General features: G+C 41.4%; 1 protein-coding gene across 2 annotated transcripts in view; it reads left to right on the top strand.

Moving 5' to 3' along the window:
- KLHL3 (kelch like family member 3) overlaps nt 1-15,218 on the top strand; it is a 127,281-nt gene that overhangs the window by 15,169 nt on the left and 96,894 nt on the right. For both annotated transcript variants that reach the window (XM_020282163.2, XM_020282143.2), the window contains exon 2: nt 11,882-12,001. In XM_020282163.2, coding sequence (XP_020137752.1) covers nt 11,940-12,001 — 62 coding nt within the window. In that variant the 5' untranslated portion in view covers nt 11,882-11,939. The remainder of the gene's footprint in view (nt 1-11,881; nt 12,002-15,218) is intronic.

Below are 15,218 nucleotides of genomic sequence, written 5' to 3'. Positions count from 1 at the left end.
GGGTGTCATCTCATCTGCTTGTGTGAAGAGGCCCTAGGGACTGCGTTTCTTGATGTGACTCCTGCAGGAAGAGTCTGGGACTTTTCAGACTGAGTGTGCTGCTGGTGCAGCCTCTTTCTGGGTGCTCTTTGCAACAGTGGCTTAGTGCTGAACTCCATCTGTGCTGTAAAGGGAACGTCTGAAGTCTTACCTTGGCATGGGGCAGAGGTGGGCAGTATCCTCACTTTCTCCCATTGGTCTGGTTGCTAGCAGACACAGACGTGATATGATGTAGGTTTAGAGATTCTGGACCACACCTATTTGCTTGACCAGTGGCGTATTGGGGTTGAGAGGTCAATATGAGACTACCAGCAGCTGATCAACCATTTTGGGGCACTATGTTCCCAGTTCTGTGTCTAGAAATGTCATGAATCCCTGCTCCCAAGGAGCTTTGCTCTTCAGCACCCTGGTGCCTCCCAGCTGAGATTGATGGTGTCTATGGCTTTATTTATTTATTTATTTTTTTATTTCGGCATATTATGGGGGTACAGATTTTAAGGTTTCAATAAATGCCCATTCCCCCCCTCCCCCCACAAGTCTGAGTCTCCAGCATGACCATCCCCCAGATGGTACACATCTCACTCATTATATATGTATATACTCGCCTCCCGCCCCCCTCCCACCTGCCCAATACCCTATTACTGTAGTACCTATGTGTCCACTTAAGTGCTGCTCAGTTAATACCAATTTGCTGGTGAGTATATGTGGTGCTTGTTTTTCCATTCTTGGGAAACTTCACTTAATAGTATGGGTTCCAGCTCTAACCAGGAAAATATAAGATGTGCTATATCACCGTTGTTTCTTAGAGCTGAATAGTACTCCATGGTATACATATACCACATTTTATTAATCCATTCTTGGCTTGATGGGCACTTGGGCTGTTTCCACAGCCTTGCAATTATGAATTGTGCTGCTATAAACATTCGAGTGCAGGTGTCTTTTTTGTAGAGTGTCATTGGATCTTTTGGGTAGATGCCCAGCAATGAGATTGCTGGATCAAATGGTAGATTCACTTGTGTCGCTTTAAGGTATCTCCATATTGCTTTCCACAGAGGTTGAACTAGTTTGCAGTCCCACCAGCAGTGTAGGAGTGTTCCTCTCTCTCCGCATCCACGCCAGCATTTATTGTCTGGAGACTTTTTGATAAAGGCCATTCTCACTGGGGTTAAGTGATATCTCATTGTGGTTTTGATTTGCATTTCCCTGATGATTAGAGATGTTGAGCATTTTTTCATATGTTTGTTGGCCATTCTGTCTTCTTTAGAAAGGTTTCTGTTCAAGTCCTTTGCCCACTTTTTAATAGGGTTATTTGTGTCTATGGCTTTAGAACACTTGATTGCTCATGTTCTTTTGCTTTTCCTCTACTGGAGGTAGAAAGTAGACAAGAAATCCAAACTGAGCAGCTTTCAGTATTCACCAGGTCACCCAGCTCACTACCTTTTGTAAATCCAACTCACCATGCCGCATTAAAGTCTTCTGAATTCTGGCTCCCATCTCCATTTCTACTGCTCACTCATAACTCACTAAGAGTTCTTTTGGTCTCTGACATGATCACTCATCCCGTGCATTACTTCATTCAGCCTTGTAGCATTAGCCCCCAGAGTTCCTTTTGCTGGGTGCCTTTCCTTTCCTCTTTCCCAGAAGTTACCTGTCTGTCAAGGTTGTTTTATTTACTTATTTTTAATTTTTATTTATTTTATTTTATTTTTTTGAGACAGAGCCTCGCTTTGTTGCCCAGGCTAGAGTGAGTGCCGTGGCGTCAGCCTAGCTCACAGCAACCTCAAACTCCTGGGCTCAAGCGATCCTACTGCGTCAGCCTCCCAAGTAGCTGGGACTACAGGCATGTGCCACCATGCCTGGCTAATTTTTTCTATATATATTAGTTGGCCAATTAATTTCTTTCTATTTATAGTAGAGATGGGGTTTCACTCTTGCTCAGGCTGGTTTCGAACTCCTGACCTCAAGCAATGTGCCCACCTGGGCCTCTCAGAGTGCTAGGATTACAGGCATGAGCCACTGCACCTGGCCTGTCAAGGTTGTTTTAACACATTGGCTGCCACCCTAGGAAAAAAATGTTTTCCTTGGGGCCTTATTATGAAAATAGAATAAAAACTTTGAAAACAAAATGATCCTTTCTAATTTAATGAAAAATTTATTGTTTTTTATTGTTTCCTGTGCATGGGTTATATGCAACTTGAAAAATAATTCTTGTGGCTCCCAAGGTGAAAAGACATGTGAGTTACATATGCTTCATGAGGCCCAGGCTCAAAACTAGAGTGAGTTAAATACAACTCACATGGCAGTTAATGTGTTAATATTCTACTTTGTCTTGGAAACCTCCACGTTTTTAGTCCTGGCTGATGTTCTTCTGAATCCTAATACCGCTAGTTTGTATCCCATAGTTGAGTACTGAATAATAGGCCCATCAACTCTTTTTTGTGCTTTTATTTCATATATACTACAAGTCCCTGAACTTGGAGACGGGTCCTCAAGGGCAAGAACAGTGACTTGTACAATACTTTTGAGTATTATATGGGTGCACAGTAAACAGGTGCTGGATAGTTACTTGCTGATTAACAACTTTTGTGAGACATTCTGGCAACTAAAAAGAAAGTTGGTGAGAGAGGAGGTTGCAACCTTTAGTCAATAGCTTCATCCTTGGTTATCAGCCTTATTATCTCAGCATGGGTAATTGACCCCATGGAATGCTTTGAGGAAGGTGGAGAACAGAGGAAAGTAGCCCTGTGTTACAAGTTCCTTGGGAAACCAAGGGCTAGAGAAGCCGAATGACTGGCCTAGGATCACATGTCCAACCTCCAGAGACTGGAGAGATCCTGAATTTGGTGCCTGTTCCACACTTAACCTGCTGAAGCTTAATTGGGGCTGTTTTTAAGCATTAAAAATTTTCAGCCAAGAGTTTTCTAATGAACGGTTTTCTTTCTTTGCCATGAGGGTATGAAAATACCTTCTACCTTGAATGCCTATTAATTAAAAGCATGGGCTTTGAAGTAACACAGACCTAGTAGTGAATCTACTTTATAAACAATATGACCTTGAGTATGTCACATTTTTCACAACTAAGTTTTCTCTTCTGTGTAAAGGGAGAAATACCTGTATCTATATTTCACAGAGTTGCGAAGATTAAATGAGACAATATGTGTAAAGCACCTAGTAAACTTTTTCTGACACAGAGTAAGTACTCAGTATATGGTACTTGCTGTTATCACTGATATCCATCTATTGCCATGTTGTACCCTATGCCTCGTTGCTGGGATACTAACCAAGACATATTTTAGGGCTTTTCTCTGTTTATCATCTGAAGCAGATTGTAGGGGACCATTTCCATGAGAAAACTAGGGAGAGCTTATCAGGCCATCATCTTGCTTTTTACTTGAACTATCTCCTTATAGTAAGATACCTCATAGGGCTTGACACATCCTCTTTTAGGTTTCACCAAGATCTACCTTAATCTTCCTTTTTATAGACACCTGTGGCATCTAGTTGCCTTAGTGGTTTGGAACCACGAGCTGGATACACTTTGGTTCAGGCCAAAATCTTAAGAAGAACCTGTGAATTTGCATTCACCCTTGCTGTATCCCCCAAGATTTCCAGCTCTCTGCTGGACTTTCTTTTTTTTTTTTTATTTCTTTTTTTTTTTACAGGCATGAGCCACCATGCCCGGCTAATTTTTTCTATATATATTAGTTGGCCAATTAGTTTCTTTCTATTTATAGTAGAGACGGGGTCTCGCTCTTGCTCAGGCTGGTTTCGAACTCCTGACCTCGAGCAATCCACCCGCCTCGGCCTCCCAGAGAGCTAGGATTACAGGCGTGAGCCACCGCGCCCGGCCTCTGCTGGACTTTCTGATGCCAAGTCTTCCCCAGTTCCCTCCATGGGACATCACTGTGGTGTGCTCAGTCAGAAGAAGGTGACTTTGTCTTTTGTTTTGCAAAGGAAAAGGCTCTCTGGCTCTTAGCTACTATAGTAATAAATTATCTGTGTGAACGTGTGTGTAGCACAGGTAGACATTGAAAATGGCAGTTGCCCTTGCTATTGGGATTTTATTTTAGTTTTGGAAAAAAGCCTTGTGGATGGATTAAAATAAAATTTCAACTTACATGATTAGTCAAATTCATAGAAAGTAAAATGGTTGCCAGGGGCTGGAGGGAGGGAGGAATGGGGAGTCATTAAGTGGGTTTGGAGTTTCATTTAGGGAAGATGAAAGAATTATGGAGATGGTGGTACAACAGTATGAAATGTACTTAATGTCACTGAACTGTACATTTAAAAGTAGTTAAAAAGGCAAATTTTATGTTACACATATTTTACCACAATAGAAGAAACTTCAGGCCAGATCTGCCACGTTATCCAGCACCACAACTTTTGGGAGAAGCTCCATAAAAAAGGGTAGTTGATTGTCCAATTTTCTTAAAATTATGCTTATTTTCTTCATCAGAAGTACAGGGTTGTCCTTGCTTGAGAGGGGCACCATGTACCCAGCACTATGCGGTGAATTTGGGTGGGGTGTCCTGGCTGCTCTTACTCAGCAGAGCCTGCCTCTGAACCTCAGGGAGCTTCTGAGCCAAAGGAGCTTTTCTGTTTACCCTTGATCCAGGAGCAACAGACAGGTATTTTCTGAGGATACATGACTTAGAACATCACTGCTGCCCGAAACAGATGTGCATGCACATTAACCATGATAATTGAAACCACATTTTCCATTTTGGAAATACTTTTCGGTGAAGTAAGGTTTCTAACTGCAAAAACAAAGTCAGGGAAAGAAACCTCTTGATTCCCTGCATCCCCCCTCCCCGCATTTTGGTTTTTAGGATTTTGTTTGCTAAGTTTTAGATTGTTAAGATAGATCCAGACAAGAAAACTTTTGTGTATGATTTCTAAAGCAAGTACTTTATTTGGATGAAATTTGTCATCGTAGAACTGACCTAATTTTTCAGAACTTTCTGGATGAATCCTAAAAGTAGGTTAAAATGGAGTAGACATTCATAAACTATGTAAAAAATAGCTTGAACTTGCTTTAAAAAATTTTTTCTTTTTGTTAAATAAGTCCAGTGGCTTTCAGGTTATACATTTTTAACTTTTTATAATTTATGAAGATTCGTAGACTGTCAGCACAACTTTCCTGGACATTTCTTTTTAATTTATGAAAGTATATTGTATATTGTAGCCCATCAAAACCACACATGCAAGAGCTGTCCTATTCAAATCAAATATAAGGTTGGCTTCCAAAGTGCCATATAATGAGGGGTGTGTTTTCTTTTCATCTTTCTCTTATCTTGTCTGATTCTGTCTGTCTGAATTCAAGTCTTTTATGTCTTAGAGTTTTACATAGCCCATTTAAAAGTTTTTTCTCCCTGAGTTTTGAAGAAAGCAGTCTGTGAATTGGGCTTTTAGGAATGTGATTAGTAACAACCTGTAATAGAGCTTGTTTATAAAGAAACATATTACAGAAATGGCAGCAGCTCCTGGTGAGCTTTGATGAATCATGATTGGTTTATCTGAAGGCCGGAGTATGGAATGTATGTACTGAACTCCAAGTTCAATACAATTAATAATACTGATTCCAATACATACTGCAACTTCCCATAATCAGTGAAATGAAGTCGTGCTGTATCGTGCTATAAGTTGCATACTGCAACTTCCCATAATCAGTGGAATGAAGTCATGCTATATATTGGCTTGGTTTGGCCACGCAGGGAAGAACCTCAGAGAGTGGGAAATAAGGGGTTGGGCTGCCCTTGGCCTGATAGGCTGTGGGTATTGTCCTAAGTCAGTGGACATTGTTACTGAGAGCACAGGCCTTGCAGTCAGGTAGACTTGGGTTTCAGTGCAATTTCTGTACTTAATAGTGATTGGGACTTTTTGACAAATTTTACCTCAGTGCCTCAGGAGATAATAGTACTTACCAGATAGGGTTGTTCTAAAGATACAATGAGATAATAGAGGCAAGGTGCTTTAACCTATTATCAACTTTCAGTCAGTGTTAACTGTTATTAACTGCTACCTGAGATCTGTAGCTTACTGATGTATATCTTCTATGTGTCCCTGTGGTCTGTTACAGGGAGTCAGCCTGGTGCTATGAACCAAGGTGGCACTGTTGAAAGAGTGTGAAAAGCATGGGGCTGTGTGGTAGCCTGTGTGTAAATGGTGTTTCTTGTATCGTAGGACTGTGCCATTAAGTCCTGAATCCTGCTGGCTGGACATCTTCAAGTACCAGGTCCTTCTTTAATCAAGAAGTGGAAATCTTAAGTTTGGTCATTTTGGTCTTGAACTTTAGGGTTGGGATACTTACTAGCAGTATTTTCCCAGAGCTCCATAGGTTCAGAAATCCTATCTAGTTTGCGTCCCATTGCTGCTCAGACTTAGAGAAGCGGAGTCATGCTGATGATGTCTTGAGAACCTAAAGTATGGTAGTCAGCATATCATCAGTTTATTAATTTGTAGTGAAAACTATTGCTGGCAAGATATTCCTGAGGTCCTACTACGACTTTCTTTCTTTCTGAGGGACAACATGGGGGAGGCCAAATTGGTCAAAAGGCTGCATAGGGAACTAGGGACTAGGTTATAGCATTTGAGTATTTATAAGTTTCAAGCTCCTCCACAGCAGGGATCTGACCTGAGGCTGAAGCAAATGATGCTATCTAATGATTAAATCACACTCTTTTCTAGATAGTGTGGGATGGGTTGGACCAAGGGCTTTCTCTGTCTGATTCTTAGTTTTTGGTTATTCATTTCTAAATGATACTTTCTTTGTTGAGGGATTTGAATGCATTCAGCATAGTTTGCTCTGGCTCAGAGTTGTTTTGCCTTCTTAGGTGACTGCCTCTCTTTACTCTGTCTCATCTCTAGCTTGAACATAATGTGCTTGGGTTCCATGTGTGTGACCAGTATTAGCCCCTGACTTCTGAACTTTATTTGTATCTCTTGAAGATTTTTAAGGGAGAAACAGTTCATAACATTCAGTAGCATTTCTCAGGCCCTCCTTTCCTTCCTTGCTCATTCTCTCACACATTGGATGCTCTGGAATTCCTCATTCATTAGATTCCCCCAAACACTTCTGTATAAGCCACCTGCTCGGGGACTTTTCTGTCTCTTGTATTTCTGTCATGTTTTTTAGTGTCCTTTCCTTTCCATTTGTTGCCTGGAATTTCTTCAGCACTGGAAAGGGCCTAAGAACGGACACAGTAAGCAGCCACCCTTCTCGCTTTCTTCTCCCTTCTCTAGTTGCTGCTGGTTTTCCTCTATCCTCATCCTCCTGATTCTTATCACCAGTTTCAGGGGACTGGATTAGCTGAGAAGTCTGCCCCCCATGGAGTGGGGGAAAGGAGAGGAAGTTGAGAGGGACAAAGCCATAATTATTTTAATGAGGGAAATGAAAAAAGCTACAGTAGTCAGTAGTTATACCTCATTTACTTATCTACCCATTAATTTACTCAATAATTATTTATTGAGCACCTATCATGTGCCAGGGCCTAAGACTACAGAGGGGTGTAAGAGGATGTAAGACACCATCTTGGTTCTCACGGAGCTCACAGTCTAGAGGGGCAAGTGGTGTGCTGGAGCCAGCACTCGCCTACTTGGAAAAACTGCTTGTTAAATTTTCAGGAATTTTTTGAGTTATTAAATAGAGCCAGTGTTAAGAACTAAATTATATAACTTATAAATGAGTTATATAAACAAATGTAATAAGTATTCAAAACTCATCACTTCTTATTATTTTACTATTGTATAGGCCTTTGAAGTCATTTCTATTTCTAAGGTATCTTATTGTAATGGTGTGCTGTTGCTTTCTCTTCCCAAATCTTATGTTCAGTAATTCAGGTTGGTAGCTTGAAATCTGCCATGGTGGGAGTATTTATACCATGGAAATTGGCAAATGTTACAAATCAGGGTTCCCTTCCCCCCAGCCAACTGTTAAACATTTACCAGCACACACTGTATAGGGGAGATAGAAAAGTAAGAGATAAGTAGAACACAATACAGAGGGAAGCACAGAATAATGTGGGAACACAAAAGAGGGGAAGCTAATCTAGTGGGTAGTGGAGAATGATAGGGAAGATTTCCAGGAAGAGGCTAGAAGGGCTGGTAGGAACTAGCTAGACATAGGAGAGAATGGGTGGGGAGAGGAAGTGTTTTCTAGGCAGACAAAACTTCACAAGGCAGAAGAGCCTGGTGTATTTTGGCTATTGCAAGTATTTTAGTACTACAGTGATGAGAAGTCTTCAGGGCAACAATGGGATTATGAAGAACCAGGCTAGGTCTCTGAGATTGATTCTGAATACAGTGAGGAATGGGTGAGAGGCTTCATGTAGGACATGCCTCAATCACATTGATATTCTGGAAAGGTCACTCTGGAGTCTAGGAGGAGGTTGTTATAATAATCCAGGCAAGAGAGTATCATGCCCAGGAATGAAGTTGTGGTCATAGTGACTGTGAAAAGGGAAAGAGGTGCAGAGACATTAAAGGACTTAGGATTGGTAGGACTTGTGGTTGTATGTGAGGGGTGTAAGAGACAACGGGAAGAAGATAGCAAGATGACATCCTTTATAGTAGTTTCTGGCTTGGATTGGTGAGTGGGTAGTGGGTCATGTCTCTGAGATAGAGAATACAGAAAGAGGAGGAGGTGTGGGAAACGTGGAAAATGGCTTAGATGATCATTTCTGTATATTTCTATAGGAAAGAACAAAGATTCTGCCTGGCCTATACTTTCTCCCTACATCTGTGATTGTTGACCCATTCGAATCAGCATGGCTTAACTTGAATACTACTGCTGGAACCCTGGACATTGGAATGCAGATGAAAGCTTCTTTGTTTAGCAGCTAGAGCTTCAGGTCTGGTGGGAGGGGTATATATAATTATGTCAACTGTGGAGGGAGTTTGGTAGGCTGCATACCTCTTGTGAGATTGTGAAACCCTGAAGGCTAAATCACTTCAATTAGACTAGATGGGGATTTCATGAAGCCTGGTGTGGTTTTAATAGGGGCTGGAACCAGTTTTTGCTCTTGGAGAAATCAGCCACTTTGTGCTTCGAGTAAGGGCATTTGTTGTTGTACGCTTTTCAACAGAAAACCTTTTGTGGCTAAGTCTGCCTAGAGAACTCTCTGTGTGTGTGTGTGTGTGTGTGTGTGTGTGTGTGTGTGTGTGTGTGTGTGTGAGAGAGAGAGAGTGAGTGAGTGAGGGGGGGAGGGAGAGAGGGGGGAGGGAGGGAGGGAGAGAGACAGAGAGAGAGAGAGAGAAAGAAAGAGAGAGAAAAAGAAAGAAAGAAAGATTGATTTTGGCTGGGTCTGAGTAGAGTGAAAAGTATAGTCTTAGTCCCTGGACAACAGAGTGAGATTATATCTCCATGTGGTCTTCACAAGTGGGGAGAGAGGATTCCCCAGCCTTATCTAGGATCAAGAACTGAGGATGCTGAGCATTGAACCTTGATAGGGTGGAGATAGGGCAATCTGTTGGGGACTAAGTAGTGAAGATCTAGAATGAATGGAGGGAGAAAAGTGTAGGGGAGGAAATGATGGGATCTAGCAACTCTGTGCCTGGGCATGTGACCCTAGGCTGAGGCATGTGAATGTGTATGTGCATTTATGTACGTTCGTGCACTATATTGCTGGAGGGTGTAGGCCGTTGTAGAAATAGCTTGAGCTTCAAGTCAAGGACACCTGAGCCCAGATCCCATTTCTGCCCCTTATTGTTTGTGTGATCAAGATTCTTAACTTCTCCAAGCCCTTAGATCAGGGGTCCTCAAACTTTTTAAACAGGGGGCCAGTTCATTGTCCCCCGTTGGAGGGCCGTTGGAGAGTGCGGCGCACATTCCACACATGTGTACTGTGGGCCAGGGACCAATTGGCTGCTAAGCAGGACAGGCAGCGGAGGCAAAAACACCCGGTGGGCTGGATAAATGTCCTCAGTGTGCCGCATGTGGCCCACGGGCCGTAGTTTGAGGACGCCTGCTAGATGTTCTTTCCTTAATTTCTTGCTCTCTGGCCTTGGAGTAAGGAAAGACAGTAACTATAAAAGAAATTATGCTTGTGGGATTTCTCACATGACGTTTTTCATCTTTTCTGGGTGTTTCCTCTCTCTGATCACGTTTTGTGGCCTGAGTTTTTCTCTGCCTGCTTAAACATACGAGTGTAATAATTTTCCTTTGTTCTTCTTTTGATATTCATATTCCTCTGCTCAGCTAATTTCATTGTACCCAGAATCCAAACAGTCTCAAAGTTCAGACGTCCATGGCTTGCATTTACATGCTGAACTGAAGGTGGGGAAGGAAGCCAAAGGGGGAGTCTGTTATGGTCAGACAAGCTGTAGGTTTGTCATGCTGGTTGTATTTGAATGTCCCTATAGTTATGAATCCCAATGTGAGATCTGTAGAGATTCTTAGGCCTCTGGAATATTTTCTTAACCGTAGCAGCCCTTTTCTCTGGCCAGTTTGCAAGGCTAGGTGGTAGCGTGGACAGAGGCCCACTATGGAAGGTCAAAGAAGACTACTCTGAGTGTCCTAGGGCTGGAGTGAACTGTGGGTCCTCAAATCTACACAAGTGGGGAAGATCCTGTTTTCCTACCAGCAAAACAAAGCTTAGCCTGATCCAAACAGAGGTAACTCCAAGGTCTCAGACTTGACCTTGGAGCTGAATAGTGTCACCAGTTTGGAGAGAAAGTCCTGTCCTGGCTCATTCTTTTGATTCCTCCTTTCTACCTCTCATAAAGTTGATACATATTGCTCAGGAGTAGTTGGGCAGCGAGCTGGTACCCCATAGGGATTTGAATGTTTTGTCTCTTGATTTCAGTACAGAGGGCATTGAGCTTATGAGTGACACTTGCTAGTCACTACCTTCTGTAATAATTACAATCCCTTGTCTTTCTATGGGACTGTGGTTTCCCAGAAGCTTTCACTCTTATGCCACTGTTCTCTACACCATAGCCAATATGATGTTTCTAAAGCACAAATTTATTTACCTGCTTCCTGTCTACTTCTCTATTTAAAAACCATTAATGGCTTCTTATTGTTTCAGAAAGAAATCCAAACTCCTTAGCTTTGCTTATATGATACTTATAAGACTGCTCAGCCTTCTAACCTTTTGTCTTGATAGTTTCCTCTAGTGCTCTCTAATTTTACTAAACTGCCAGTACTTTGAACACACTGTGCTCTTTTTCTCCTCCAGGTCTTTATAAATACTATTTCCTCTGCCTGGAATACTCTTTGTCTTCCTTTTTACCTGGCTAATTTCTGCTCTTTCTTAAGGTCTCAGCTTCTTTATAGTTTTCCCTCAACCTGCCGTCACTGGGATAGTTGCCTTTCTACTGTTCTGTAGCACCTATTGAATCGTAATACTTAAAAGATACGATGTTTAAATGTTTACTTGGCATTCCCCTCTACTGAACTCTAAGCTTCATGAAGGCAGGGACGTGCCTTGTTTATCACTGTTTCCCTTCAATCTAAATACGGTGCCTGGCATGTACATATAGCAGCCTCCATTAAATGTTTGTTGAGTGAACAAACATCTCTGTGAAGTGAGTGATGCAGTGCTCAGTCCCCTTCAATTTTGGAGATGGATAAGGACCTCGCACAAAGTCACAAAGTACTTGGTGGAAGAAACTGAGCTAGGACCTGCCTTTCTCTAGAGGAATGCACTTTTCATTGGAAGATCCTGCAGAAATGCCTGACTCAGTACATTTTCTTTCCTGCTGGGTCGGTGTGAGGATAACAGGCTGACAGAGATGCTCCTGGTGGGTGGGTAAGTGCATGGACTTGTGGCACTTGGAGGCATGGAATGGGTTTACTGATGTGTGATCATGTCTTTCCCTCTTTCTTCCTTCTTTTTCACAGCATCAAGCTGAGCTCCCAGCCCCAGACACAGGCTGGAGATGATGAGAAGAACCAGAGGATGATCACCGTCAACCCTGCCCACATGGGGAAGGCTTTCAAGGTTATGAATGAACTGCGGAGGTACTTTTTCTTATCTTACCTGTGCCCTTTCAGAAGGAACTTGCTGGGTGAGCTTCATGAGGGGCTGAGAACAGAAGTTAGAACACCACTACCTAGGAAATTCTGACTCCTCCCCACCTACTCTCAGTTACTTGGCTTCCTCTTTCAAACTCTGATTAAGACAGAATGGCTTTTTCTTGCTGATTTTCCTGAGTTCTATTTTTTTTTTCTTTTTTTTTTATGGTCTAAATTACTGGAATACTGAGTTCTATATAGATTCTAGTTATCAGCCCTTTATCAGATGTATAGCACGCGAATATTTTCTCCCATTCTGTAGGTTGGCGTTTTGCTCTTGTGATAGTTTCCTTGGCTGTGAAGAAGATTTTTAATTTGATCAGGTCCCATTTATTTCTTTTTGTTGTTGCTGTGATTGCTTCTGGTGTCTTCTTCATAAATTCTTTCCCTAGGCCAGTGTCTATAAGAGTTTTTCCAAAATTTTCTTCTAGAATTCTTAGTTTTCATGTCTTAGGTTTAAGTCTGTTATCCACTGTGAGTTGATTTTTGTGAGAGGTGAAAGGTGTGGATCCTGTTTCAGTTTTCTACATGTGGCTATCCAATTTTCTCAGCACCATTTATTGAATAGGGATTCTTTTCCCCAGTGTATGTTTTTGTCTGCTTTGTCAAATATTAGATGGCTATATGAGGATAGTTTTATATATGGGTTCTCAGTTCTGTTCCGTTGGTCTGTGTCTCTGTTCTTGTGCCATCACCATGCTGTTTTAGTTATTATAGCCTTGTAGTATGGCTTTAAGTCTGGTAAATCGATGCCTCCCAATTTGTTCTTTTTGCTTAAGATTGCCTTTACTATACAGGGTCTTCTCTGGTTTCATATGAAGCATAGAATTATTTTTTCTAGATCTGCAAAAAATGATGTTGGTATTTTAATAGGGATTGCATTGCTGTAGATCACTTTGGATACTATAGACATTTTAACAATGTTGATTCTGCCTACCCATGAGCATGGTATGGTTTTCCACCTGTTTATGTCTTCTGCTATTTCCTTCCTCAGTGTTTTGTAGTTATCCCTGTAGAGGTCTTTCACCTCCTTAGTTAAATATATTGCTGGGTATTCTCTTTTCTTTATTGCTATTGTGAAGGGTATTGAGTCTTTGATTTGGTCTTCAGTTTGACTGTTGTTGGCATATAGGAATGCTACTGATTTGTATACATTGATTTTGTAACCTGAGGCTTTGCTGAATTTGTTTATCAATTCCAGTAGTCTCACAGCAGAATCTTTCACTAAGTAGAATGGCCTCCAGCTCTATCCAGGATAATACAAGGGGTGCTATATCACCATTGTTTTTTTTTGTGGTGAGTAGAACTCCATGGTATATATAGATCACATTTTATTAATCCTCTCATGTATTGATGGGCACTTGGGTTGTTTCCACTTCTTTGCCATTTTGAATTGTGCTGCTATAAACATTCTAGTGCACATGTCTTTTTTTGTAGATTGTCTTTTTTTCTTTGGTAGATGCCCAGTAATGATATTGCTGGATCAAATGGTAGTCTTACTTTTAGCTCTTTGAGGTATCTCCATATTGCTTTCCACAGAGGTTGTACTAGTTTGCAGTCCCACCAGCAGTGTATGAGTGTTCCTATCTCTCCACATCCACGCCAACATTTATTGTTTTGGGACTTTTTGATGAAAGCCATTCTCACTGGAGTTAAGTGATGTCTCATTGTGGTTTTGATTTGCATTTCCCTGATGATTAGAGATGTTGAGCATTTTTTCATATGTTTGTTGGCCATTATTCTGTCTTCTTTTGAAAAGTTTCTGTTCATGTCCTTTGCCCACTTTTTAATGGGGTTGTTTGATTTGTTCTTAGTGAAGTATCATAAGAATGGAAAAACAAGCACTGCATGTACTCACCATTAAATTAGTATTAACTGATCAACACCATGTGCACACTTAGTACATTCATCAGGTGTTGGGCAGGTGAGGGAGAGGAGGGGATGGGTATATTCACACCTAACTAGTGTGGTGCGCACCGTCTTGGGGATGGACACACTTGAAGCTCTTGACTTGGATGGGACAAGGGCAATATATGAAACCTAAACATTTGTACTGCTGTAATATGCTGATAAAAAATTAATTAATTACAAAAAAAAGGCAGAATAGCTTTGCCAGAAACCTTTGTATTTATTTAATACCTATCATTTTAGTGATTAATCACAGGGAAAAATCCTTTATGTTTACAGCAGGTCTGTTCATAAACTTGATTTCCAGTAGAACCAGCTGCTTGAAAATCAATAATAGAATAATTGCAACACCTACAGACAATTGCAGATTAAATATTGTGGATGTCATGTATTTTCTTTTGGTCTCCCTCTCTCATTCTGTGGTCTGAATTTAGCTTGGCAAGATAGCGACATAAATGGAAGAATATCTAGTTCCTTAAATGCTGTTTAACTCTGTAAAGAAACAAACAAGGCCGGGCGTGGTGGCTCACGCCTGTAATCCTAGCACTTTGGGAGGCCGAGGCGGGCGGATTGCTCAAGGTTAGGAGTTCGAAACCAGCCTGAGCGAGACCCTGTCTCTACCAAAAATAGAAATAAATTAATTGACCAACTAAAAATATATATACAAAAAATTAGCCGGGCATGGTGGCGCATGCCTGTAGTCCCAGCTACTCGGGAGGCTGAGGCAGTAGGATCGCTGAGCCCCGGAGATTGAGGTTGCTGTGAGCCAGGCTGACGCCATGGCACTCACTCTAGCCTGGGCAACAAAGTGAGACTCTGTCTCAAAAAAAAAAAAAAAAAAAAAAAAAAAAAGAAACAAACAAAATGCAAATATACTCATTTTCTCTGAGCTAAATGGTGTTCAGTGTGTTTGTAAGGGCCAGTGTGCCTGTTTGAGAAGCTTGTTGTAAGACTGATTCAGGGCACTGAACATGTTTTTCTGTCCAAAGACTATGTACACAATCTCTTCCTTACCAGAGAGCTCTGAAGCTTACTATGCCTGTGTCGTTATTTACTACATCAACCTGTTGTAATTATTTATCTCACCTTTTCTCTGTAGCTCATGAGCTTTCTGAGGGCAAGGCGACTTCTGTGTACTTTTTATCTCTAGCACATGGCACTTCATTGGTGCTTCTATTCATTCATCAAAGATGCCCAGAGGCACTGGCTAGGCCCTGGAACGAGTGGGTGGAATTACAAAGTAAAAAATGTAAAT

The sequence above is a fragment of the Microcebus murinus genome, chromosome 21, assembly GCF_040939455.1.
Source record: "Microcebus murinus isolate Inina chromosome 21, M.murinus_Inina_mat1.0, whole genome shotgun sequence".
NCBI classification, from domain to species: domain Eukaryota; kingdom Metazoa; phylum Chordata; class Mammalia; order Primates; family Cheirogaleidae; genus Microcebus; species Microcebus murinus.
Note: the sequence above shows the minus strand (reverse complement) of the source record. Positions and strands in the feature narration are given on the sequence as shown.